General features: G+C 39.1%; 1 protein-coding gene across 1 annotated transcript; it reads right to left on the bottom strand.

Moving 5' to 3' along the window:
- Window positions 1-13753: 13753 nt before the first annotated feature.
- On the bottom strand, window positions 13754-15990 carry LOC149150112 (disease resistance protein SUMM2-like). The gene has a single exon (XM_089440728.1). It carries the CDS (start codon window positions 15766-15768, stop codon window positions 13756-13758), a length of 2013 nt encoding a protein of 670 aa, XP_089296854.1. The 5' UTR covers window positions 15769-15990; the 3' UTR covers window positions 13754-13755.
- Between the last annotated feature and the right edge of the window lie 10915 nt (window positions 15991-26905).

Genomic DNA, 26905 nt, shown 5'->3' with positions numbered 1-26905 from the left:
GGTCGAGCAAAAGTTTAAATAGAAGAAGCGAGACTTTGGGTCTGCGAATCCGAAACAAGGGAAAGGTGCTTCCAAACCGTAGAACAAAGGACAAAGCCAAGGCGGGGCGGCCCAAGAAAACCTACCAAAGCTGCAAGCAATGAATAGCGCCGTGAAGCCGAAAAAGGACACAAGAAAGTGGTGTGAGTTCCATAAGAGCTTCACTCACAACACAAGTGAGTGTCAGGCCAAGCAGTCACTGGTGGCTGAGCTAAAGGTTTCAGAATCAGATTGATCCAGATACAAACAGGAACACAATAGATTACAGAGATAACCATAAAAACAGAGATGCAATAACCATAAACACAGAGATGCAGCAGAAATAATGCTTCATTTCATTAATGGAAAATACTGAAATATGCTTACAACCAGAAATGGAAATAACCTAGCTAGGGCGATGGTAGCTTATCTCTGAGAAGAGATGTGCGGCTACATGCCTCTGAACTGTTCTAAAAACTGTGTTACAATGAGGCTCGAAGGCCTATTTATTGTTGAGAAACAATGGAAAACCCTTCACATCCCAAAACTTAACCCTAGAAGATGAAACGCCAAATTGTGGGCCCTGTTTGGGTAAATTGGTACATCAATTTCCCGGGGTCGTAACTTTGGCATACGATCTCCGTTTGATGCGTATGATAGCTCGTTAGAAAGATCTATCTGAGTACTACCACTTTGGGAGGCAACATCGGTACATGGACCCATGTTGCCCCAGATTCCCAAAAAAACATCGTTTGGGGCCTCAAAACGGCTTCAGAAGTTCAGGACCCGAAAAACTGCTAAAAATAGTAAACTGTGCTACAATTTAGGAAACTGAAAAGACTGAAAGAGACAGTTGTGGGGGTCCAAATGGGATAGGTGGGTGGCCACCAACATCCACCTGGATCATTCCTCCCCCCTTAGGAATCAATGGTCCCCATTGCGTTGAGTTCCTCCATCTGCTGAACTTGGTCCCTGGTGAGCTGTTCTGCAATCTCTGATGTGTTCAGAAATGGTGGGAAGCATGGTCGACGACGGTCCACATTGATCACTTGGTGCAAGCGAAGGAATGGAGGAATGTTATGCTTCAAAGCATTGTTACTCGTAGCCTTGTTACTGGTGTAAGGACCATGTTGAATTGGTCTGAGTTTCTGATGGGTTCTGGTAAGGCGTTCTCTCTGCAGATGTAACCAAACTTTGTCGCCCACCTAAAACTTGTGTGGTACCCCTTTGGGTAAGGAGAAGTTGTTCCTGTGTTCTGTCGTGACTGTATCCCTATGTTGCTGCTGCTGCATGGAGGAACCCTTCGCAGGGTCATGACAATCTTCCCCTTACTTTGGGATTGAACCAGACAGATGAATTCCCTGGTCTGGGAGATGAGCTTGCTGCCTTTCTTAGCGGTGATCAAAGATGTGGCAGTAGGTGGGGCTACCTCTGGTATCCTATATAATGAATTATTTAAAGAAATAATGACAGCGCGAGGCCTTGACTCATACACAGCATGTTGCCTCCACAAGTATGGCTGGCCTAATAGTACATCACAAACATCTAGAGGTGTAACATCACACAATACCTCGTCTGTGAAGGGTTTGATGCTATAGGAAAGGCGACACTGCTGGCGAACTTTGAGATCTCGTCCTTCGTGAAGCCACCCGATACTGTACGGCTGCGGGTGCAGCGTAGTCAGTAGGCCTAACCGCTTCACGACCTCTGCTGAAATGAGGTTCTTTTGGCTGCCACTGTCGACAATGAATTGCAGCGGCGAACCCTTCACCCACATCTGTGAGTGCAAAAGACACTCCCCCTCTTCTGGATTTTTGGGCTCATCTTTCTGGATCTTGGCGGTGGCAACAGTGGCACTGGGATCCGCATCAATGATCTGCTTCCCTTTGCCATTCCCCTTGTCGGGTTCTAGCTCAGGGTCGGAACATGCATCTGATTCGGAAGCCTTCAACTCGGCCACCATCGACTGCTTGGTCCGACACTCACTTGTGTTATGAGTGGGACTCTTGTGGAACTCACACCACTTTCCTGTGTCCTTCTTCGGCTTCGTGGTGTTGTTCTTTTCTTGCAGCTTCGACGGGTTGTCTTGGGTCATCCCGCCTTGGCTTTGTCCTTTGGGCTTCGGATTTGCAGATCCAAAGTCTCACTTCTTTTGTTTGAACTTTTGCTCGATTTTGACAGCATATCAGTATGCTGTGCCGAGTGAGGAGATGTTCAAGAACCCCATCTCTTCCTGGATGTATCTGTGTAGGCAGCCGCGGTATTTGAGTACCAGATGTAGCTTAGAATCTTTGATACCCAACTGTGTACGAAGGGTATGAAAAATGTTTGTGAACTCCGGCACATCTTGGTCTCGTCCCTACCGCAGTGTGGTCCATTTGATGTATTTGTCCTCATAGCTTCCGACAAGGTAGTACTGCTCCTTGATGGCATCTCGGAAGTCATTCCAAGTGGGTGCGGCTGAAAATAGTGAGCCTGTACTTTCATCCTTCTGCTCGCAGTAGGTTTCCCACCAGTCCTTGACGTGGGGGGCTGCTTTGAGAAGAGCAAAAACAATCTTTTCTCGACTTGAAAATTCGTGAACAGAAAAATACCCATCTAGCAGATTTAACCATTTATCTACGGCATCTGCGTCTATTTGACCCTCGAAAATGGGGATTTCAAAATTAACTTGTACCTTAAACGGTGTGGCGTTTCCAGAGTCGCTGTTGGAAGCCGATGCGTCGCCTCTGGGTAGCTGCTAAAGGATCTGCGCAAAGTTATCCATCATCGCGTTCCTTTGCTGCTCGAGGGCTTCTTCGAGCAAGATTTTGATAGGATCTCCTGCCCCCTCGTCTTTCTTCTCATCCGCCATGGGAGGCCGGATTTTCGAGGCCGGCCTTGCAAAGGTTTGACCAGTTCAAGCCCTAACTCCTTATATCCCGACCTCGTTGGGGACATGCAAAGAAAAACAGAGAAAAAGCAGACCGCTCTGATACCACTTATCCAGATTCAAACAGGAACGCAATAGATTACAGAGATAACCATAAATACAGAGATGCAATAACCATAAACACAGAGATGCAGCGGAATTAATGCTTCATTTCATTAATGGAAAATAGTGAAATATACTTACAACCAGAAATGGAAATAACCCAGCTAGGGCGATGGTAGCTTATCTTTGAGAAGAGATGTGCGGCTACATGCCTCTGAACTGTTCTAAAAATTGTGTTACAATGAGGCTCGAAGGCCTATTTATTGTTGAGAAACAATGGAAAACCCTTCACATCCCAAAACCTAACCCTAGAAGATGAAACGCCAAATTGTGGGCCCCGTTTGGGTAAATTGGTACATCAATTTCCTGGGGTCGTAACTTTGGCATACGATCTCCGTTTGACGCGTACGATAGCTCGTTAGAAAGATCTATCCGAGTACTACCACTTTGGGAGGAAACATCAGTCCATGGACCCATGTTTCCCCAAATTCCCAAAAAAACATCGTTTAGGGCCTCAAAACGGCTTCAGAAGTTTAGGACCCGAAAAACTGCTAAAAATAGTAAACTATGCTACAATTTAGGAAACTGAAAAGACTGAAAGAGACAGTTGTGGGGGTCCAAATGGGATAGGTGGGTGGCCACCAACATCCACCTGGATCACAGATGCATGTTCTGACTCTGAGTCAGAACCCAATAAGGGGAATGAAAAAGGGAAGCAGATTATCGATGTGGAGCCCAACGCCACCGTTGCCACCACGAAGATCCAGAAGGAGGAACCTGAAGATCCAGAGGAGGAGGAGCGTCTCTTCCACTCCCAGATGTGGGTAAAGGGCTCCCCGCTACAGTTCATTGTCGACAACGGGAGCCAAAAGAACCTCATTTCAGCAGTGGTCGTGAAACAGTTGGGCTTACCGACCACATCACATCCACAACCATACACCATCGGGTGGCTGCACCAAGGACGAGATCTTCGCGTGAGCCAACAGTGTCGCCTTCCATACAACATCAAGCCCTTCATGGATGAGGTATTGTGTGACATTGTTCCCCTTGAAGTTTGTGATGTGTTATTAGTACAACCATACTTGTGGAAGCGACATGCTCTGTATGAGTCAAGGCCCCGTGCTGTTATTGCTACTTTGGGAAATAAGTTGTACAGGATACCAGAGGTAGCATCGCCTACCGCCATCTCTTTGGTTACTACAAAACAATGCAGTAAGCTCATTTCCAAAACCGGGAAATTTGTTTTCCTGATGATATGCCCTCAAGAAAAGAAGAAGACGGTGGCCACGACCTCCAGACAGGGCCCCTCCACACAACAACTACATATGGACAAGGTCATGGAGGAGTATGAGGACATATTCACCTCCCCCACAGTGGTTCCTCTGCACTGTCAGGTCAAGCACTCCATTGATCTACCCCAGGTTCGTCGCTGCCCAATGTACCAATCTATCGACGCTCTGTTCTGGAGAATGATGAAATCAAGAGGCAGATTCAGGAGCTGCGGCAAAAAGGTCACATCCGTCCAAGTTCATCGCCATGTGGGAGCCCGATCGTGCTGGTACAGAAGAAGGATGGGACTTGGAGACTCTGTATTGACTATCGGGCGCTGAACAAGATCACTGTCCGTAATAGGTACTCAATCCCACGGATTGATGACCTCCTGGACCAACTAAAGGGGGTAAAATATTTCAGCAAGATCGATTTGAAGTCAGGATATCACCAAGTACCAATCGAACCCTCCGATGTGTGGAAGACTTCCTTCAAAGCCAAGGAGGGCCTTTTCGAATGGTTGGTTATGCCTTTCGGATTGACGAATGCTCCTGCAACCTTCATGAGGCTAATGGATGACATCTTGCGGCCATTCAGCAACTCATTTGTAGTGGTATACTTGGATGACATCTTGATCTTTAGCAAGACTTGGGAAGAGCACCTCCACCACATCCGACAGGTTCTCCAAACACTGCGAAAACACAAGTTATGTGCCAATTTGGAGAAATGCACTTTTGGCATGACCCAGGTTCAGTATCTGGGATACATTATTGATGAACGGGGGGTGCATGTGCATCCAGCCAAGATCCAAGTCATTCGGGATTGTCCATCTCCAACCACTCTGATAGATCTTCGCAGCTTTCTAGGCCTTGCCAACTTCCACCGCAGGTTCGTGTTGGGATTTTATAATATCACTTGGCCCTTGAGTCAAGTCACTAAGGGAGGAGCGAAAGAAAAATTCTTTTGGTCTGAATCTCAACAGAAGGCATTCACAGAGTTGAAAGATCGCCTCTGCACAGCGCCAGTTCTTGCATTACCAGACTTGCAACAACCATTTGAGGTCGAGATAGATGCCTATGACTATGCTATTGGGGCAGTCCTTACTCAACACGGGCATCCAGTGGCATATCATAGTGAGACACTTTCAGACACAGTCCGGAAGTATCCCACTTATGACAAAGAGATGTATTCCATTGTGTAGGCCTGCCAACAATGGAAGCATTACATTTTGGGGAAGGAAATGGTCATCCACACAGACCACCGACCCCTGCAGTTCATACAGACCCAAGAGAAATTGCAGAATGATTGCCATCAGAAGTGAACCACATACCTGCAACAATTCCATTTGAATATCAAGTATAAGAAGGGCAACACCAATAATGTTGCAGATTGCCTCAGTCGACCACCGATCATGGCGTTAACCACCGTGCTCAACTCTTGTGGGCAAGAGACTTCTGATTGGCCACTGCTCTACAAAAGCGACTCGGAATTCGGCCACACATACCAGACACTCTTAGAGGGTCAGCATGTTCCAAATTTTCACCTCCACGACGACCTGTTATGCCACCTGGGTCACCTTTGTGTTCCTTCAAGCGAGTGTGCCAAGATGATTTGGGAAGCACACTACAGTCGGGTTGTTGGGCATTTTTGGGTCGAAAAAACGGTGGCAGTACTGTAGAAATATTTCTATTGGCCAAATCTTCGACAGGATGTCGAGAAGTACATCAGATCATGCACTGCTTGCGCCATTTCCAAACCGACCATCAAGAAGCAAGGCCTCTATACCCCGCTGCCTACCCCTAGTCGACCTTGGGAATCCATCTCCATGGATTACATGTCAGGCCTTCCTTCCACTAAGCATGGAAATGACTGTGTTTTTGTGGTTGTTGACAGGTTCTCGAAGATGGCCATTATGGTGGCCTGCAAGAAGAATATCACAACAGAAGCCACTGCTAAACTCTTCTTTGAACGAGTGTGGGTACACTTTGGGATCCCACAGTCTATCATCTTAGATCGAGACAACAGGTTCCTCAGTACATTTTGGTCTAGCCTCTGGTTGATGCTGGACACCAAACTCACTAAGTCCACCGCCTTCCATCCTCAAATTGATGGCCAAACAGAGGTCGTCAACAGGATGATCATACACATTCTGTGCATGTACAACTCAAAGCATCCACACACATGGGACGAGAGCCTCCCCTATGTTCAACACAGCTACAACCGGGCTCTCCACAGCTCGACTGGCCACAACCCTTTTCAGGTGGGCTTGGGATTCCAGCCACTATGTCCCATTGATGTGGCCATGCCATTTGCAGCTACTCACGCAGATTCGGCTCATGTCCAGTCCGAAACAGATAAGGAAAACAACTTCATTGAGCACATCCAACATATTCACCAGCAGGTCCATGACATTCTGGAGAAATCAAATGCCAAGTACAAGCAGCAACATGATCAACATTGGGTGCCACACAAGTTTCAAGTGGGCGACAAAGTCTGGTTGCATTTGCAAAAGGAACGCCTTACTGGAGCCTATCGGAAAATCAGACCACTCCGATATGGTCCTTACACCATTACCAAGGCTATGGGAGACAATGCATTTGAGCTTAGCATTCCCCCATTCCTTGGCCTACACCCAGTGTTCAATGTGGACCGCCTTCGGCCATACTTTCCACCATTACTAGACACATCTGACATTGCAGAACAACTCACACCCACAGAGTTAAATCCAGATTGCATGGAACAAGCTACAACTGATCGGATCATGGAAACACAAATCAAGCACACTCGCCAGCAAAATATCCAACTGTATCGAGTTGTCAAAGCAGGCCAACTCCTTCACCAGGGCAAGTGGCTCACCAGGGACCAAGTTCAGTAGAAGTTCCCTCATCTCATGGACGAACTCAACGCAATGGGGACCATTGCTTCCTAAGGGGGGAGGAATGATCCAGGTGGATATTGGTGGCCACTCGCTAATTCCACTTGGATCCCCACCAGGGCTTCTTTCAGTTTTTCAATTTCCTTAATTATAGCACAGTTTACTATTTTTAGCAGTTTTTCAGGTCCTAAACTTCCGGAGCCGTTTTGAGGACCTAAATGACATTTTTTGGGAAATCTACCGCCAACGATTTTCTATTTAAAATCGCCTTTTCCCATCGTAGTCCTCGGAGAGATCTTTCCAACGGGCTATCATTCGCGTCAAACGGAGATAATATGACCAATTCGCTACCTCGGGAAGTTGGCTGTCCAACTCACCCCAACAGGGCCCACAAACTCTTGGTGTTACATCTCCTCGGGTTAGGGTTTTGGTTGTTTATGGTTTTCTCTTATTGTTCAATAATAAAAAGGCCCTTGAGCCTCATTGTAAGACAGTTGAGAGGCATGTAGCCGCCACATCTCTTCTCAGAGATAAGCTACCATCGCCCTAGCTGGTTTATTTCCATTTCTGTTTGTAAGCATATTTCAGTATTTTACAGTAATGAAATGAAGTATTATTTCCATTGCATATCTGTCTTTATGGTTATCTTTGTATTTTATTGCGTTCCTGTTACCATATTTAATCTCTCCCTTACAAATATCTGAAATACCTAATTATAATGTGTGTGGAGATGGCTTATCAATATGGAGATGAATAATATGAAGTAGCAACTAGCCTCTAGAGTGCTACTAATTTTCCATCCCATTTTTTGACAGTCACATAAAGGAAAACAGTGCTACATATGGATACCTAACATAACCAAACTAAGGCTCATCCTTTCCAATGGACATGCTTCACAATATCACCACTTTAAATATCACTAAATTGATAAATGGGGAAAATAAAAAACTTTGTGAAAATGATGGCTTGTGTGATTGATTTCTTGTCACGTATGTGGCTGGAGAATGAGACAAGTACCCTCTTTATCTAGATGTGATATTTTGGCCAAAGAAAAGGTCCCCAAATCATATATGAATTTAACAAAGATAATCTAATCATGAGTTATAAAGATGGATAAAGTTGGAAGGACTAATTTTTATACGTGGTGAGAGTCACATAGCCATTGGTCAAGCTAGATTTCACTATGTAGAAATTATGTGTAGATCTGAAACTGCTCATATAATTTACTAAAACACAAGACTCAAATCTATTATACTCATCTGTGGAAGTTAATTCATGATCAAGAACACAAATTATAAACATGCACAAAGATTTATCAGACATACACAATGATTTATCGAGGGTAAATAAACTGCTCAAAACCCCTTCCTATCTTTATTTCATTAATCAAAGAATAGAGATGAAATATGTACTGCTCAAGCCTGAGCATAACCTGTAAGTGTATAGTCTATCCCCTTGCCTGATTCACTAACTCTGGCCAACACTTTGCTAATTTTCAAGCACTCCAAGCTCCTATTTCCTTACGTTGTTCCTTCAAGATTTAGGCCCCTATTAATTAGGAAATTCCTCAATTGGAATTATGTAATCCTTCTAGGTTCATCCTATGATTGCATACACCACCTGTACAACTTGGGATAGTCTACAACTGATAGTTAACTTCCCTTGAACCTCTATCTCCACTAGGTAACTTAATTTTTTTGCATGCATCAATTATTTTGGGTTGATTGACTATTTAACTAAATGATCACTGAGTGTGACTGAAGTAATACTACACAAATTGACCTTCCACTAGTTCCTCTAATAGTTAGAACTAGTTTTACTGATAATAACTCAATTTAATTGAACTAGAAATTTGAATTCTCTCTAGTTTGACCAAGGCAAAGTCAAACTGAGATTTTCTTCGTGCATTTTCGACACTCCCTTTCAGCAAGAAAGGGATTATCTGGATCCTGCCTCTATGGAACTCGAATTTTCCTCTTGACAAATCCTATGTCAAAATGGTTGCATCTTGTTCCTCTACACAAATGTATTCCAACAACAAAATTTGCCTTTGCTCACAATCCCATAGATGGTGATACCAAATATCTATATACTTGGATCAATCATGAAATAGATGATTTTTAGAGAGCTTGATACAACTCTGATTATCAGAGTAAATCACAGTAGGATCCATCATCTAACCAAATAGTCCCACAATAATATTTCTCATCTAGATCGCCTCACATGTTGCTTGACTGGAAGCCATGTATTCTACTTTTGTTGAGATGAGTGCCACTGATCTTTACTTCCTGGTGTACCAGGAAATTGTTGCAGAACCAACAATGAAAATTCCTCTTGTGGTACTCTTTCAGTCTAATGGAATCCCCGCCCAATCTGTATCTATGAAGCCTTGAAGCTTCACTCCCTCTGTTCATTTGTACCATAGTACAAACTAGGTGGTGCCTCTGAGGTACCAAAGGACATGCTTAGTTGCCTTCCAAAATAGTTTGGTTGGCCTAACCATAGCTTGACTAAGCTGGTTGACTACATAGAACATATATGGTCGTCTGTTCATAAGATACCTTAGTGAACCCACAAGCTGTCGATAGATTGTAGCTTCCACTTCCTCACCTGAAGTGCCATCCTCTTTCCTCCAATTTCCTGTTAGAGGAGCCTCCATGGGTTTGCTACTCTCCATGTGGAACTTTTTCAATATCTCATTAGAATACTTTCCTTGAGAGAAAAATAATTCCCCATCTCCTTACCATACTTCCAAATGAAGAAAGTAGTGCATGAGTCCCATTTCCTTCATTTCAAATTCTATTGCAAGGTCCTCCTTGCAAGATCTGATCAACTTCTCATCACCAGTTAAAATTAAATCATCAACATATAAGACAATAATCAATAATTTACCTTCTACCATAATATGATAAATGTTTGCATCTACTTCACTTTTGGTAAAGCCCAAACCTAGTGTGATAGTTGTTGATCTTGTTGTACCAAGCAAGGGGTGCTTGCTTGATTCCATACAATGCTTGCTTGATCCTGCACACATGCGACTCTCAATCAAAGGTCTCAAAACCTCTAGGTTTCTCAATGTACACCTCCTCCTCAATAACTCCATTGAGGAAGGTTGTCTTCACATCCATCTGGTGGATCTTCCACCCCATTTGCGCATCCAATGCAAGAGTAGATCTAATGGATGAGTACCTTGCTACAAGAGCAAAGGTCTCCTCATATTAAATTCCCTCAACTTAAAAGAATACTTTGGACACTAATCTGGCCTTATTCTTCTTTATGCTTCCATCTGCTACATGCTTAACCTTGAAGATCCATCTTGAACGCACCACTGATTTATCTGTTTTTCTTAGGGCCACTTCCCAAACAGTTTTCTTGACTATGGAATCATATTCCTCCACCATAGCATCAATGCATACAAGTTTCTCTACTACTTCCTCGAAAGAGGATGTCTCGGTCACTATAAGCTCAGTCATCAGATCCATGTAGCTAGTGTATCGATCAGGTGACCTCTGCTTCCTATACTGTGAAGTGGGTGCTCCCACATTCTCTCTAGCATCATGCAATAACGTCTCATATTCCTTGGTTCATTTCCATATTTCTCTGGATGTTTATGCTTGAGTGGATGTCTCCACTCTCTGATCGTCAACTTGTGGCTGCTCCACAACTTCTTGAGGTTCTTCCTTTTGAGCAAAAATATCCTAATAATGTTGAAACTAAAGCTCCCTCTCAAGAGAAAACCTCATTTCCATCTCCTCATCAAACTTCACATCCATTCACATAACTATCATTCTGAGGGATGAAAACTACACATGGTAGTTGTGAGGAGTTTTTGTGTACCCCACAAATATCCCCAACTCTGATGTCAGCTCTATATCCTTCCTTGATTCTTTATAGACATGGTAGTATACTAGATATCCAAAAATCTTGACGTGTGACACATTTGGCTTCCTCCCTGAGAAATATTCTTCTAGTGTACTCATGCCAAGAATTTGATGAGGACTCTTGTTCAACAAATAGACTATTGTGTTGCACGCTTCAACTCACAAGTGTAGTGGTAGGCCTTGGTCACACAACATCACCCTTGCTACTCCCACAATACTATGGTTCTTCCTCTCAACCACCCCATTTTTTTGTGGGTTGTGAGGTGCTGCCAATTCCCGTCAAATTCCTTCCTTTGAACATAAATTTTTAAACTCATTGTACATGTACTCACCTCAATTATTGCTCCTAAGAGCCTTCAGCTTCTTGCCAGTTTCTTTCTCAACAAGCACCTTGAACTCAACAAACTTGGAGAATATATGATCTTTCTTCTCCATGAAGAAGATCCAACACTTTTGTGAGAAATCATCCACAAAGATAGCATAATACTTGTGATTAGCAGTGGAGGTTGTCGAGAAATATCCACATACATCAGAGTGTATCCTTTTAAGGACTGCATGCGCCTTCATGTCCTGCTCATGGAAGGTGTCTTTTGTGTACTTCCCCAAGGTACACCCTTTTCATGTATCATGTTGCTCTAGTACTCCTTTGGGGAGACCTGTGGTAATCTATTGTTTAATATTCAAAGTTCCATGGTGAAAATGGCCATGTCTCCTATGCCATAGTTAACTGAAATCTCGACTCTGCACCTTCTCTGCCTTTGTGCTCAATGCAACATAGTCTTCCACATCTAGCTTGTGCAAGTTCTTTACAAAAACCCTGACCTGCTTCACTTTTCCCGTGGCTATGTGTCTTAAAAATTCTTTCCCTTTCCTAAATATCACATCCTAACCACGGTCTTCCAATACTGCAATGAAGATTAGATTCTTCTTTAGACCCGGGACAAACATCACATCCTTGAGCTTGCGAGGGTAGCCTGACTCCCTTTGAAAGGTTACTGTACCAATCCCAGTCATGTGCCTTCCATCATCTCCCATCTCGATGTGCATCTTGAGATATTTCTCCTCCGAGTGAGTGAGGAATTCTTTGTTCCTCATCATGTGGACCAATGCACCACTATCCAGGTACCACACACTCCCCATCATTGTGCGATGAGAGTGAATTCAAGCTCAAACTGTGAATCCAAAGCTTCACCTACCGCTCCTCCTGAGGTATTCTTTCTTGCCTCCTTATGTGGACACTTTGTGGCATAGTGCCCAAGTTCATGAAAATGAAGGCACTTGATTTTGGACAAGTCTTTCTTCTTTCCCCCTTGAATCGAATCTCCTTTGGATTGGGATTTCGTCCCTTCCCCTTCTTTTCCTTTCCATCCAAGGCACAATTTTCTCCGTCCTCACACTTGGACGAAGTTCCATCTCTAGTATTCTGCCTTATTTACTCATGTACCAAATCATACCATAAGCATTACCAATTTGGTAGTTTCGCCCTCAATCTATTACTCTTCACCCATTTGCAAATATCCTTTCGCCCTCAATCTATTACTCTTCACCCATTTGCAAATGTATATGTCTAAAGTTTTGGCAATAATCTTACTCATGATGTGACCAACCATGATGGTATGATAATTTCAAATTTAAGATTCACATGGGACATAATATTAAGGTGGGAATTTTCGAAAGAACCAAATTCATATTTTTAATACTCAACATTTTAAACTAATTGTTCACTTTGTTCTCAAATATTATAAGCTAGAGAATGATATGGGATTTTCCAAGATAGTGGTAACCCATAAGACAAAATGTAAGTAAATAAATTAATCAGATAAATTCTAAGTCTTTCAAACTACATTTAAAAACTTCAACATTAAACTTCTCTGAATTATAACTCCCTTTATATTGAAACTAAAAAATAAGACAAAGGGACAAATAACTAGAAAAAAATAATTATAATTATAAAAAAAAATTAAATTCAAATACATTAAATAAACTAAAATCATAAACCAACCAAATAAAAAATAAAAAAATCACATAATTATTTAAGAAGAAACTAAACATTAAGAAGATACTGCCTCTTTGCCTTCTTATGCATGCATGTTTTCCTGTATTTTTAAAATTAATTATACCGCCTCTTTGCCTTCTTATGCATGCATGTTTTCCTGTATTTTTAAAAGTTTTTTTTTTTTAATTTAAAAGAGCTATCTATTTTATTATGTTATAAATGTTTTATTATTCGTATAAATATATATTTTATGAATACTTTCAAATTTTATTTTGTATCTATTTTATTATGTTATAAATGTTTTATTATTCGTATAAATATATATTTTATGAATACTTTCAAATTTTATTTTATATCAAACATCGTAGCACAATGTCCAGCCATCATAGGGTCTCAGAGGTATGAATGCAGTGGGGAAAAGAATACCATGCCAAAAATCAAATGGCGAAATGGCGTCAGTGAAGTAAATGGTATACTTCATTAAGTTATGGATATCAGAATTCAAAGTTTGGGCACCGCTCATCGAACCCATGATGAAACGGTTTATTTACTTTTATTTTTAAATCGCGCGGTAAAAAAATTATTGAAAAATATCTATTTACTCTTTATTTTCAAAATTATCAATAAAAAAATATCAAAATTTAAAATCACATATATCATATTATATATAATTTACACATTTAAAAGAAAAACATTTTATGGAAAAGATATTTGAAAAACTGTTGTTAAAATAATCTCAGGGTTACATTACAATAGTGCAGTTTGGAAGCTTACTGCGAAGGTTATCAGTGACTAAGCTTGGATCACAATACAACCACATCTGGAGATGCTTCAGATTTTTAAGTTCTCCCATTTGAGAAGGCAGCGATTTTAACTTTCGACAGTGGCGAAGATGCAAAAACTGAAGATGTGAAAGATTCCCAATATCTTCGCATATCTCGTCAATCTCCGTCAGTTCCAACCCGAGAAACTCAAGTTGTGTCAATTGCCACAGTGATGTTGGCAATGATTTCATTGCTATGCCAGAAAGGTCCAACACCCTCAAAGAGGGGAAGTTGAGGAAAAATGCTTCCGGAATTTCTTTCAATTCGGAGTTCCGGTCCAAGAATAAAGAAACCAATTTCGGGCATTTTAACTCCTTTGCCGACAAAGACGTCAAATTATTGAAGGAAACTGATATTCTTTTGCAATTATGAGGGTCCTTGATATCGGGGAAATGTTGAAGACTTTGACCTGCCCTCAATACACAATTCTCCTCATTCTCTCCAATATAGATTGCCATGTCGCGGACAACGTCATGGACACTCATATCATATCCGTTTCCCACCTGGAATAAGCAACGATTTTCAAGTAACTTTACATAGCTCTCCGCCGTCTTCAATACATAGTCATACTCCGCATCTTCATTGGTCTTCACCACACCTTCTGCGATCCACAGCTGCACCAAGTAGTCCACCGCAATGCGAGCATCTTCCTGGAACATTGCACAGTAAAGAAAGCAGCTTTTCAAATGAGGATGGGGCAAACTATCGTAACTCCATCTCAATCGCTGATATAAATCTCGATCAATTCTAGGGTGAGTAAGTGGAAAATTCAAATCCACTTTCTGCATCTGCTTCAAAGCAAGCTCCCACTCCTGTACAGCTGTGATGCCAATCATTGCTGCGGCAATTACCTTTATCGCCAACGGTAACCCTTTGCACTCCTCGGCCACTTGTCGCGCCGTATGCTCTAAATGCTCAGGAGCAGAGCCATCTTCGAAAGCTACTTTCCTAAACAACTCCCAAGGCTCCTCTCTTCGCAGGGGTTGTATTTGCATGGACTCTTTTGCCTTCATTTCTCGAATCAGATCTCTATTTCGAGTTGTGAATACAACTTTGCTGCCTTTGTTTTGGCCAAATTCCACGCCCAATTCTTTAAGATCGACTGCGCTCCACATGTCGTCTAAAACCAAAAGGAATTTCCTGGTCTTCAGATACGCGGACAACTTCATCTTCCGCATATCAGCTGAACAGTTTGCTACATCTAAATTTATAGTAGAGGCAATATCATTTTGCATCTGCAGAATCGAAAACTGAGCAACTGTAACCCATATTACATCATGAAAATCGTTACTAACCTTGAAGATGTTGTACACTTTTTTGAGCAGTGTTGTTTTTCCAACACCACCCATACCGTATATTCCGATTATGCGAACATGGGGAGCTTCTAAAACCCATCTCTGTATCTGTGTCTCGGCAGCTTTTATGTCCACCCCGACGAATCCGGTGTCGGGTTCATCCTGAAGTAGTGCGTCTGCCTGTTGTGGTGCCGTGGACGCAATCTGTTGAGCACTGCAAAACAAGGAGAAGTCGCTTCTAAGCTCAGCGTGGAGACCAGGAATAGCTTTGTTCCACTCTTGGATTTGCTTAAAGACATTTGGCTTGCAAAGGAGGCAGTCAATACACTGCTGTAGCCAGGGCCGTTGTGAGCGATGGATCAACTCTCTGGCCTCTCCAACTTTGCGTTCCATCATTTGCAAGCAATTCTCTAGAGAAGCCGGTGTCTCCCTCTGCTGAACTTGAAACTGAGAATTGATGTCAAGCAAGAGGCTCTTCATATGATTCAACTGCTCTTCAAGAAGCTTACGGTTGTCTTCCAAGTGAATTACAGCGTCTATCTGTTGGATGAGTTCCTGGATGAGTGGAACAAGAATAACGCTGCTAATGGTGCCGCCTGCGGTTCCGGTTGCAACATCCAAGAGTGGTTGCTCCATCAGTCAGATCCTCAATGAAATTAGAGCAGAATACAAGAGAGTATGAATATAAAAAAACCAGAAGGTTAGAGTATTTATGTAACAGTAGGCAGCAAACAATAACGGGGAGAGATGACTATGCAGTATGCTCACTGAAACTGAAAGACAAGGGTAATTGAAGGAGAGGGGCTGTGAAATAGATATAGGCTCAGCTAAGTTTCAATTATTGTAGCGAAAAGTTTATTCCATCAGGAACAGCTTTTCGCCTAGCCACGCGTCCGTAGATCAATGGTCAGCTTCATTAGCTTTGTTTTTCCATCATTCCGCGCCAGAGTTTATTCCAAATAGATTCTACCACCAAGTTTCAGCGATTCCGCTCGCCGAGAGTAAAGTGACCACCAACCAGTTAACCGATTCTTCTATGAAACCAGCTTTCCAGCTTTATTAGGTAACATTATGAGACCAGGAAAATTGTTTAGTCACTAAAATAGTAAAAGACGACCCTTTCCACACTGTTGGCATCTTTACTTTCATTGGACACAGCTTGCATAAGGCCGAATTCTATATTCACCATCCAATCTGATCACCCAACTTTAATAAAGTTAATTGTACCATTAAAGTTTAAAATGATTCCGGTCGCCGAGAGTAAAGTGACCACCCTAATATAATATTATACCACCAAGCTTCACGCCGAGAGTAAAGTGACCACCATAATATAATATTGTACCAACCAATTAACCGATTCTTCTATGAAACCAGCTTTCCAGCTTTATTAGGTCACATTATGATACCAGGAAAATTGTTTAGTCACTAAAAGGTCAAAATAGTAAAAGACGACCATTTCCACACGGTTGGCATCTTTACTTTCATTGGACACAGCTTGCATAAGACCGAATTCTATATTCACCCTCCAATCTGATCACCAAACTTTAATAAAGTTAATTGTACCATTAAAGTTTAAAATGATTCCGCTCGCCGAGAGTAAAGCGACCGCCCTAATATAATATTATACCACCAAGCTTCACGCCGACAGTAAAGTGACCACCATAATATAATATTGTACCAACCAATTAACGGATTCTTCTATGAAACCAGCTTTCCCGCTTTATTATGTCGCATTATGATACCAGGAAAATTGTTTAGTCTCTAAAGGTCAAAATAGTAAAAGACGATCATTTCCACACTGTTGGCATCTTTACTTTCATTGGATACAGCTTGCATGATACCGATTCTTTCCTAAACTAGCTTTCGAGGTTTATAATATTATGTTACAGTATGATACCAAATAAATTGTTTAGGGTCTAAAAGTGAAAAAGTAAAAGACCACATTGAATTGTTTCCACACGGTTGACATCTTTATTTTCATTGGATACAACTTGCATGACACGAGATTCTATATTCATCATCTAATTTGATGGACAAACTTTAAAAAAGTTGATTGTACTATTAAAATTCAAGATGTTACATTATGACACAAAAAGAAATTATTTAGTCTCTAAATGTCAAAAAGTAAAATACCATCATGCATTGTTTTACATTATGATACAAAAAATAGTGTTTAAATGTCAAAAAGTAGAAGACCACCCTGCACTGTTTCCATGTTGTCATCTTTACCTTTATTGGATACAACTTGCTTGAGACCAAATTCTAACTTGTGACCAAATTCTATATTCACCATCCAATCTGACTCACAAACTTTAATAAAGTTGATTTTATCATTAAAGTTCAAGATGTTACATTATGATACCAAAAAAATTTGAAGCTCAAGATATTGTGATACCAAAAAAATTGTTTAGTGTCTAAATATCAAAAAGTAAAAGACCACCATGAACTCTTTCCACATTGTTGGCATCTTTACTTTCATTGGATACAACTTGCATGAGACCAAATTCTATATTCACCTTACTTTCATTGGATACAATTTGCATGAGACCAAATTCTATATTCACCATCCAATCTGACTGGCAAACTTTAATAAAGTTGATTGTACCATTAAAGTTCAAGATGTTACATTATGATACCAAAAAAAATGTTTAGTCTCTAAATGTCAAAAAGTAAAAGACCACCATGAACTCTTTCCACATTGTTGGCATCTTTACTTTCATTGGATACAGTTTGCATGAGACCAAATTCTATATTCACCATCCAATCTCACTGACAAACTTTAATAAAGTTGATTGTACCATTAAAGTTCAAGATGTTACATTATGATACCAAAAAAATTGTTTAGTCTCTAAATGTCAAAAAGTAAAAGACCCACATGAACAGTTTCCACATGGTTAGCATCTTCACTTTCATTGGATACAACTTGCATGAGACCAAATTCTATATTCACCATCCAGTTTGATCGTCAAACTTTAATAAAGTTGATTGTACCATTAAAGTTCAAGAAAATGATGGTGAAAACTTTTCTAGCATTGTGTGATCTCCTTGGATCTACCACATGAATGTATCAATAACCCTAATCCAGGGTCATTACATTATGCAACTATTTTAATGGATTACGTCAATGTTATATGCTTACATCCATGTTCGCATATTTTATTATTAAGTCGTTTTTTAATATTATTTTTACTAGAATGTTGTTATTATTATTTTTTAATAATGTTACTAAATACCTTTTTTTTTAATTATCTACTAAAGCGTAAAGAATCCATGTGCTAAATATTGAGATGAAGTGATAAAACCTGTTTGATTTTTAACTTTCAAGATTCAAGAAATGAAGATATTTTTTGAAGGCGTTTTACTTATAGCAATTGAAAGTGTGTTGATAAGATAAAATTAATTTTGCATTGTCACTCAAGATAGATTTAATTGATATATAGTGATTTTAATTGTAAAATTCAAGATAAATTTAATTGATATAGCTTGATTTTAATTGCAAAACTTAGGTATCGATAATGAATTTGCATGCCTATTATGCATTTAAGGTAAATATTATCTCATGGAAGTTTCCTTGCTTTTGCAAATTTATAGCAAGAAGGAAGAAAATACTAAGAATAAACAACCAAGGAGGACACTAATTTTTTATTGTCAAGATCTCACTAGAAGTTGATAAAATCACCAAGGAAGATACCAAATTGGCACTTGGTATTTATTGGAACAAAATTGTGATAGGAGGGTATATGGGGTGTCAATTGTTCCACATAATTTCAAAGCATAAGTTGGTTCAACCACTAATATTAGAGATTACCCCTTAGACCATAGTGCATGGGGCAATGATGAGATTAAGAAAAAGAAAGAAAGAAATAATTGTGGCCCAAATTTGCCTATATTAATTAAAGGCAATCAAATATTCAACTTAATCTGTGAGGGGTAATTAGCTCTAGAGTCCAAGGCTTATAATTTCCACACAAATCCAATCAAGGTCCATGACCTTCATCACGTAATTGAGAACTTCTTCATATCTCAAGCCCTAGTATATAGATTTTGTACATAAGAATGAGTAGGAATAATTGTATATAAAAATATTGACGTGGAGGTGAAAGAAAGAAGGAGCAAGCACAGAGAAATGCTTGCATCATCTTTTCTAGTAGATCCAGGGTCATTAATTGTGTCATTAATGCATCGTATTCACTATAATCACTAAGTAGTTGAAGAAAAACCGAAAAAATGGATTAGTGTGAGGAGAAACTGAGCCAACTAACATTCATATTCTTAAATAATCTAGACACATAATCTACAAGTAGTGTTCGAGGGTGGATAAAATGAGTCATAGCGATATTTTCCAATTATTTAATGGAAGAATGCAACTAAGGGAAACATTAGTTAAAAAATGGGATAAGAGCTCCAAAATAGAAGAAAAAATCAATGAAATGTGGTTGAAATAGTGGTTCATTAAGTGATTAATGAAACTTCAACTAGATAAAGAAGTTGAATGTATTTTGACACCTTTGATTTAGAATTCATGCACAAAGATTCCATAAGGGTGTCATTTAAGAGGAATGAGAATGAAAAACAAAATATGGATGTCTAAGTAGTTGAAGAATATATCTCAAACATGGACAATGCGTATCCTCTATCCATAAGGGCATTAGGAGTCACCTTTGCATAATTTTCTGAGGTAAAATTACAAAAATTGCATTGAACCATATTATCCATGAGCACATGGTCTCCACTTAATAAATTCATTTCATGGTAGCTACGTTCATGGGATATTAAAGAGTATATCTAATCTCACTAGATATTGATAAAAACACCTCCCAAACTCTTTTTTTTTAACCCCCTCTTAAGACGCATTTTAAACAAAAATAACCTCTATTTTTATTTGATATGCAATATTTTTACTAAACACAATTTTTTATACACCCCAATACGTATAGACCCCCTATCTCAATACCTATGATATATTGAACCTATTTTCACAATTTTAAAACGTCATTTATAAATGAATGTGGTAAGAGATTGATCAACGAGGTGAATACCTCGTGGCCATGAGTAAAGAAATACAAAGTTGAAATAACTCCAAAACCAAAGATCTCAGATGTAAGGTAAATCACCAATTATAAGGAAGAACGTGATGTTGTAAATAGTCTTACTCCATTTGTAATTGTGTATTTCATGAATGCCAATTGTATACACTCCTTTTGGGACTTAATTTTGTTTAGCCATCAAGTTAGTCCGATGTGGTTTGAGGTCCATTAGTGGAAATATTACTTAGTACAATGTATTCAATGGAAACATTAATATGATTTAATGCCAACTTATATTCATGTACTACTTTCATCATATGTTTCCAAACTAACAGAATATATACATGGATTATGAGGATCAAAGCACACAAGTTGAGTAAAGTAAAGCACTCAACCTCCTTAACCAAATGCTTATGTTTTAACAAACACTCAAGTCATAAGGACTTTACTAGCATGTTTCAATTTAAGAGGTATTAAGAGTGTTTTTCTCTAGAACTATTAAATACAACAAATTTCCAAAATAAATTATAAAACTCAGATTCAATTATCTAAAATAAACCACATATAAATACCTAATTACATTATAAAGTTAGAAATACTTGGTATCTAAAGAAAAAAAATCAAACAAATGGTTCACTCCCAAAAGACAATAACAACTTTTCACCTCATTGATCCTTTATATTACATGATCTTCATTGGGGTTGATGTCAGTGCATTCAACTCCATTTCATTAACTTAATATTTTGCATACTTTATGGCAACTTTGATTATAATCTCAACATAAAATTTATAATTAGTTTGATAAATATTTAGTTAGTAGTTTATACCAAGAAAGACTTTAGCAATTGATTTTATTGTTGACCACTATTAGTTTAACATTGATTTTCTAAGAAATCATCGTTTTAATTCTTGGTCATTTCCTCCTCCAATGGTGGTAAGAAATTCTTTTAATGTGGGATGGGTATTGCTCCATTTTGTTCATGGGATTGGGAGGTAGGTTAGTGATCCTAGATCCTTTTCCAATATCCCCTATGTTGGACACCTAATCCCCTAAGGGTTTTGGGTGTGAGCTGTGAATAGTCATTGGAGTCCAAGAGACTATTCAATGTATGAAAACCAAATATCACACGTTGTATAAATATATATTATTATGAATAACAAATGCATTAAATGTTTATCTTTCTTATCTATTGTCTATTATTTTTTGTTATTTAACATGGTATCAATGCTCATAAACATCTCGGGCCCATCTATTTCATAGAATAGAAACATCCTAGCCTGTATTTCATTTATTCCTGCCATCTTACGACCAACTCTGTCATCCTCGACCTACCCTTGCTCTGTCCCACAACTAGAGAGCACAAATGAATGCTCAGCCTACAGTGCCTTAATAGACTCATTGTAATGCTCGACATGTTCAACATGCATTGAAGAATCTTCCACTTTGAACCTTTCAAATATCCTGAGCATTTCACTTGCCCATGTTAATGCAAAAAAATGAGTCGAAGAGAATGATCAGTTCTCTAAATGGAAGTAACGGTCGATCTACCTCTTTCCATGTCATTTGATATTGTTCTATGCCCACCTTAGGTATATTCTACGGACTATAGATGTTTGGAAGCTTGTACCATCATGACACCTTTGCTGATTCCTTTCATTTTAAAAACTATGTCATTACATATCTATCATTCCAGGTTTCCTCGTTACAAACTTGTTGCATATCCTTGACACGTTGCATAATTTGGCATTACAGCTGCTCGTAGTCCATTCTCAGTGTTGTGCAAGGAGATTCATGGTTGTCCATTCTACACAGGTAACTCTCTCCTCAAGAACATAAACTGATATCCAGGCATTTTCTACGTTCTTCCTCCTTCGCTAGAGAGCCTTGGAGATTGTAATAATATGGACATCGTTATAGTACAAAGGAGCAAGCTGCAAGGTGTTCAGAGGTGCTTAGAATGACTGCATTGGATGCTCAAGAGAATTCAAGTAAGGTTAAACCCCTGAGCATCGATCACATTATCTTGAGAACCATCGAGCCTGCCACTCTCACCCTACAATCGTTGAGATGATTTCTCTATGCATTACCTCAATCAACGTTAACGTTGCATGGACATTGAACGTTGCCTAAGGTGCTTGGCTAATTCAGAAGCGGTGAGCTTGAGTCGATTGCAGATTCCCTGAATATTTGGAATCAGACGGACATGGGGGCGATCAAAAAATTGACCGCGCCCATGTCTGTCGGATTCCCAAAGGGGAATCTGCAATCAACTTAAGGATGCCCATTCAAAAAAAGAGATGAAATAGCGAAATAAGGATTTCGACCACCCATTTAGCACTGAAAAAGAAAAAAAGAAAAAAAGAAAAGAAAAAAAAGAAGTTTAATTAATTGTTTTATGTGGACATCCAATCCTCGCTAGTTTGTACCCACATTAGTTGACTTGCATGATTGACAAACTCCAACATTTTCAATTCCAACAACATATAGAATAGACATGCTCTCTCACCTCTTTCCCCTTTTAATCTGTTGAGTTTGGAATTAGTCCATATTTCTTATGCACATGAAAGTCATCGCCATTGACTCTATTTTGAAATCTACAATTATATTGAATGTTCAGTCTGATTTCAGAGGTTATTATATAGTTGGTTTATATTGAATGTGTGTGCGTTGAATGGGTACATTGAGATGGGAATCATGTTGGATATATGCATTTGCTTTGTAATACAAATTTTATTCATATACGTTGGTTCAATATATGTGTGTTGGATTACGGTTATATATTTATTTGCATTGAATACTTTACGGAAAGTGGTTGGGTGCTCTTGTGTTGTTATGTAGGGCTACGATGAAGAAACTATAAGCTTGAATGTTATTTAAGAATATGTAAAGACATACCAATAGGTCTCAGTTTTATGGTTTCTTAAGTTTATGTTTTGGTTTCTTGATTTAAAATGTGTGGCCTGGATGATTCAAAACATGCCAAATTCCATGCAATAAAACAAGAACTTGTGTCCTTTTCAAATCAAGGGATATTTGAAGTTTTTTATTTTTCCATAACTCATGGAATTCAGGCTTCCATTCACTTTGAAGATTTTGTGAGTATTTACATGAGAAAAAGTTAGGCATATTTTTGAAAAATAAATAATGGTTTATGTGTGTTGAGGGCTTGGTTCACTCCAGGATTAGTGGATATAAAATACTGGTATTGTGACATTTCCTCTTTCCCTATATAGAACAAGGATACAAGTCTCTAGTTGTACATTAATGATGGCCATACTTAATGATGCATAAGAGATGTTGAATACCTTAATTCATTCCGTTATTGATGGAATGGTAAAATTAAGCAAGGGCACTCTCTTTGACATTCAAACCTGTCTGCAAAATGCAAAAGTCAAAATTGAGGTTTTGCAACTTGAGTCACAACTATAGCAAGATGAGATATAATAGCATAGCCATCATTATGAACTTTTTTTGTTCAAAACAATCCTCTCTTTGAAATTGAGATAGACTACCATTAGTTTCAGAAACTAATCAAATCAGCGAAAGAGAAAATTTGCATTCATATGCAAAAATTTAGCCTGCACTTCCCAAGCCCATCATTGGATCTTGGGAAGAGATTGTCAACAAAAAATACCCAACTGGTCTTCGATATGACAAGGAGGTGTCCTTTAATATTCCATACTAATTCAAGCCCATTAAGTTTTAGAGTGCCATTTTTTTTTTCAAGATGGTTCATATTCACCTATTCTAGACCCTATTCTTCTTCCACATTCACAACAATAAAAATTTGTAAAATGCCAACATTGTAATCAAGTTGGCCATGTGAAAGATCATTGTTTTGATATTCACCCTTGTGAGCATTGTGGTAATCATAATCATCATTCAAACAAATTCTTTAGAAACAAGGCTCCTGCAAGAACAAAGACACAATGGATGGATCACTTCTTGATGTTATAGACATTTTTGGACACTGCAACCCCAAGCATAAATGTCCATAAACGAAGGGCTCCTAAGTCCCTAAAGGTGTTGTTCCAACCCCTAAAAGAACAAGGTCAACTGATTACAGCATCTCCTAGAAGTTCTCCATGAAAAACTACTCAGAACTGGTCAAAACTGGACCATTTCACCTGCTCCATAGGCAAAGTGCATTGCATCCCACCTAAATACACACAGTAGGTGCGTTGCATGTCAAAAATCCCTTCTATGGGGTGCAATGGGCAAGAAGGGACAAATGGCAGGGTCAATCCGCAAGGTGGAGAAGCATGGAATCTTCCAGAAACTTCTCTTGTGACACTTGCCTCTTTGAATTCGACCAGGGATGAGTAAGAGATCATCAATCTCCAAGTGGAATCAAGAGCTATCAGAGGGGAGACACTAATCAAAACTCAAAAGCTAACTCACCTCCCTTGCAGACATCTATATATGGATCCCTCATCCCAGAGATCCAGAGGCTATAATTTTGTATCTTGTAAGGAAGTGCTGCTGGTTTATTGGTGCAATATCATAGTGTTGGGTGATCTATGCTTTTCATGAGGTGAAGAAGGGCTTCTTGCTGAGAGGATGATGCTGGGTCAGAACAATTGGTTGTAATTCTCTGGGCTCTTTCTTGATTATCAATAAAGCTATTCTAGTTTTCCTCCATACTCTTGTATGATTTATGTTTTATGCATTTGTATGGTCAATTTACATATGATCCTATATTGTTTATGATAATAGGTCTATTTTCTCGTATAGTGTTATGTTGCTTTGATTCTACAGGTACTCTGTGAAGCTGGGTATAAAAGAAGGCAAGTAGCAAAAGACTATTAGAAGAGAGAGGAATCAAACAAGGAACCAAGCACAAGACAGAGGTTGGTCTCCTTTATTCTTCTCTCATCTATCTTTCATAAAGGAAAATTAAGGTAGTTTTAAGTTTGTTTGTTTCTAAGGTAGCTACCAGCCTTAGTGGTATTAGCAGCTCTGCATAGACACTATTCCCAGTAACACTTGGCAATGGGCTTCAACAAACAAGAAGATATTTCTCTCATACCACAAAATTTGTTCTTGAGTATTGAAAAGTATTACAGTTGATTTTTCTTCATCTTCTCTTCTTGTATCTAACAAGGGGGGAATTGATGGTCATCTACAAGCTTCAAAGCCACATTAAGTGGGCCTGAGCCACAACTTGAACCTACTACCGAAGCCCATACCTAGATTTAGAGTTGTAGCCAAAGAATCCCATGAGCATGCACTTTGGTTGGTGGCCTTCCTTAAACTGTCACAAGTTGATACCTAAATGGTATCCCTTTTTAGAACACTTCCACCAATAGAAGACTTGAACGTTTGGCCCAGTTTGGAAGCATTGTAGGTTGAGACCTCAATGGTATCCTTTTCAGGAATATTAGGGAGCACTTCCTCTAGTGGAAGCCTTCAAATTCTAACCAGATTTGGAACTCTTACAGGAACTGCACTAAGAATTCCATTGTTGGTGTTCATCCTTAAACCACGACAGATTGACACCTCGAATTCTTCGACCTATACCATCATTTCAGAGAGCACAGTCAACCAATTATTGTCATACATTTTTGCATTTTTGTATTACAACTCCTCTATTTATTTGTGAAAATTGCAGTAGTGAGATTATAATTATTTTCCAAATTAACTTTTAAAGACAAATAAACTACATAAGTTAGAAGATAAAATTCCATTTGCAACAATTAAGGGAATTTCACTCACACCCTTTCTCTCGCATGACACTTCTTTCTCATATGCATTGAAAATAAACTTCATTTAATATTGGATATGAAGATTATGTGTATCGTTAAAATAATTTTGGGTCTCTAGAAAAAATTTCCCTCTAAACCCCTATTCTCCCACACATGCCCCCTCTTTTACACATCCTTCATTCTACACACATCCCTATCTCCATACACCTGTTCTCCCACATTGCTAAATCTGTAAAAGTTTAAAATGAAATAAGAGGCAAATGCACTAAGAGTTCCTATATTAGTGTCAATGTCAGAGCACTCACTAACATATTCCACCCCACCCCCTCCCCCACCGCTTACGTAAAGCGCTTGTGCAGAGCAATATCTTAATGTTAGTGTCATAGCACTCATTGACAGAATGGTTGTTTACAAAATTAGTTCTATTTTTATTTTAAAATGATTTGTTAGACACTAACAAATACCAAAATTAAATCACCCTCCACCAAGGAAGTTATGTCACATCAAGGCTCGCTCAATCAATGGAAAATTAGAAATAAGATTTCAAAAAAATTAGGAAAAGAAAAAATTTATTTACGAGAAAATAAAAATATTCATAATTTTCTAAAAAAATTGGTTGAAGTTATTAACAATTCATAAAAAATCAGAAAACTAATCCACAATTAATGGAATTTAACTTTGAAGAAATTTATGTAGTGATCCTGGAGGATTTAGAAATGGCCAAAAATTCAAAGTCTCCATATTCGAGTGAGACCAGTGTCATTATGTAGAGCTTGGAAAATGGAATTCAACACAACTTCAACATGTGAAAAAGGATTTGTATGACAAATATATCTTAGTTTGAAGTTAAATAAGACAAAATTCAAATTCAAAGGCTGACATGGCAACACCGGGGTGTGTCATGTGGCACTATGGTGTTGATAGGTAGAACAATGAAAGATTGACACTTGGAACTAGTATCTATTGTGGCATTGTGTTGATAATTGATTAGGAAGATTCATGGAAACTTGTGAGTATCTTAGGTAGCATGACATGACCCA

Source organism: Pinus tabuliformis, chromosome 9 (genome assembly GCF_031772625.1).
Source record: "Pinus tabuliformis cultivar Carrire ecotype Pingquan chromosome 9, CPIR1, whole genome shotgun sequence".
Lineage (NCBI taxonomy): Eukaryota > Viridiplantae > Streptophyta > Pinopsida > Pinales > Pinaceae > Pinus > Pinus tabuliformis.
Note: the sequence above shows the minus strand (reverse complement) of the source record. Positions and strands in the feature narration are given on the sequence as shown.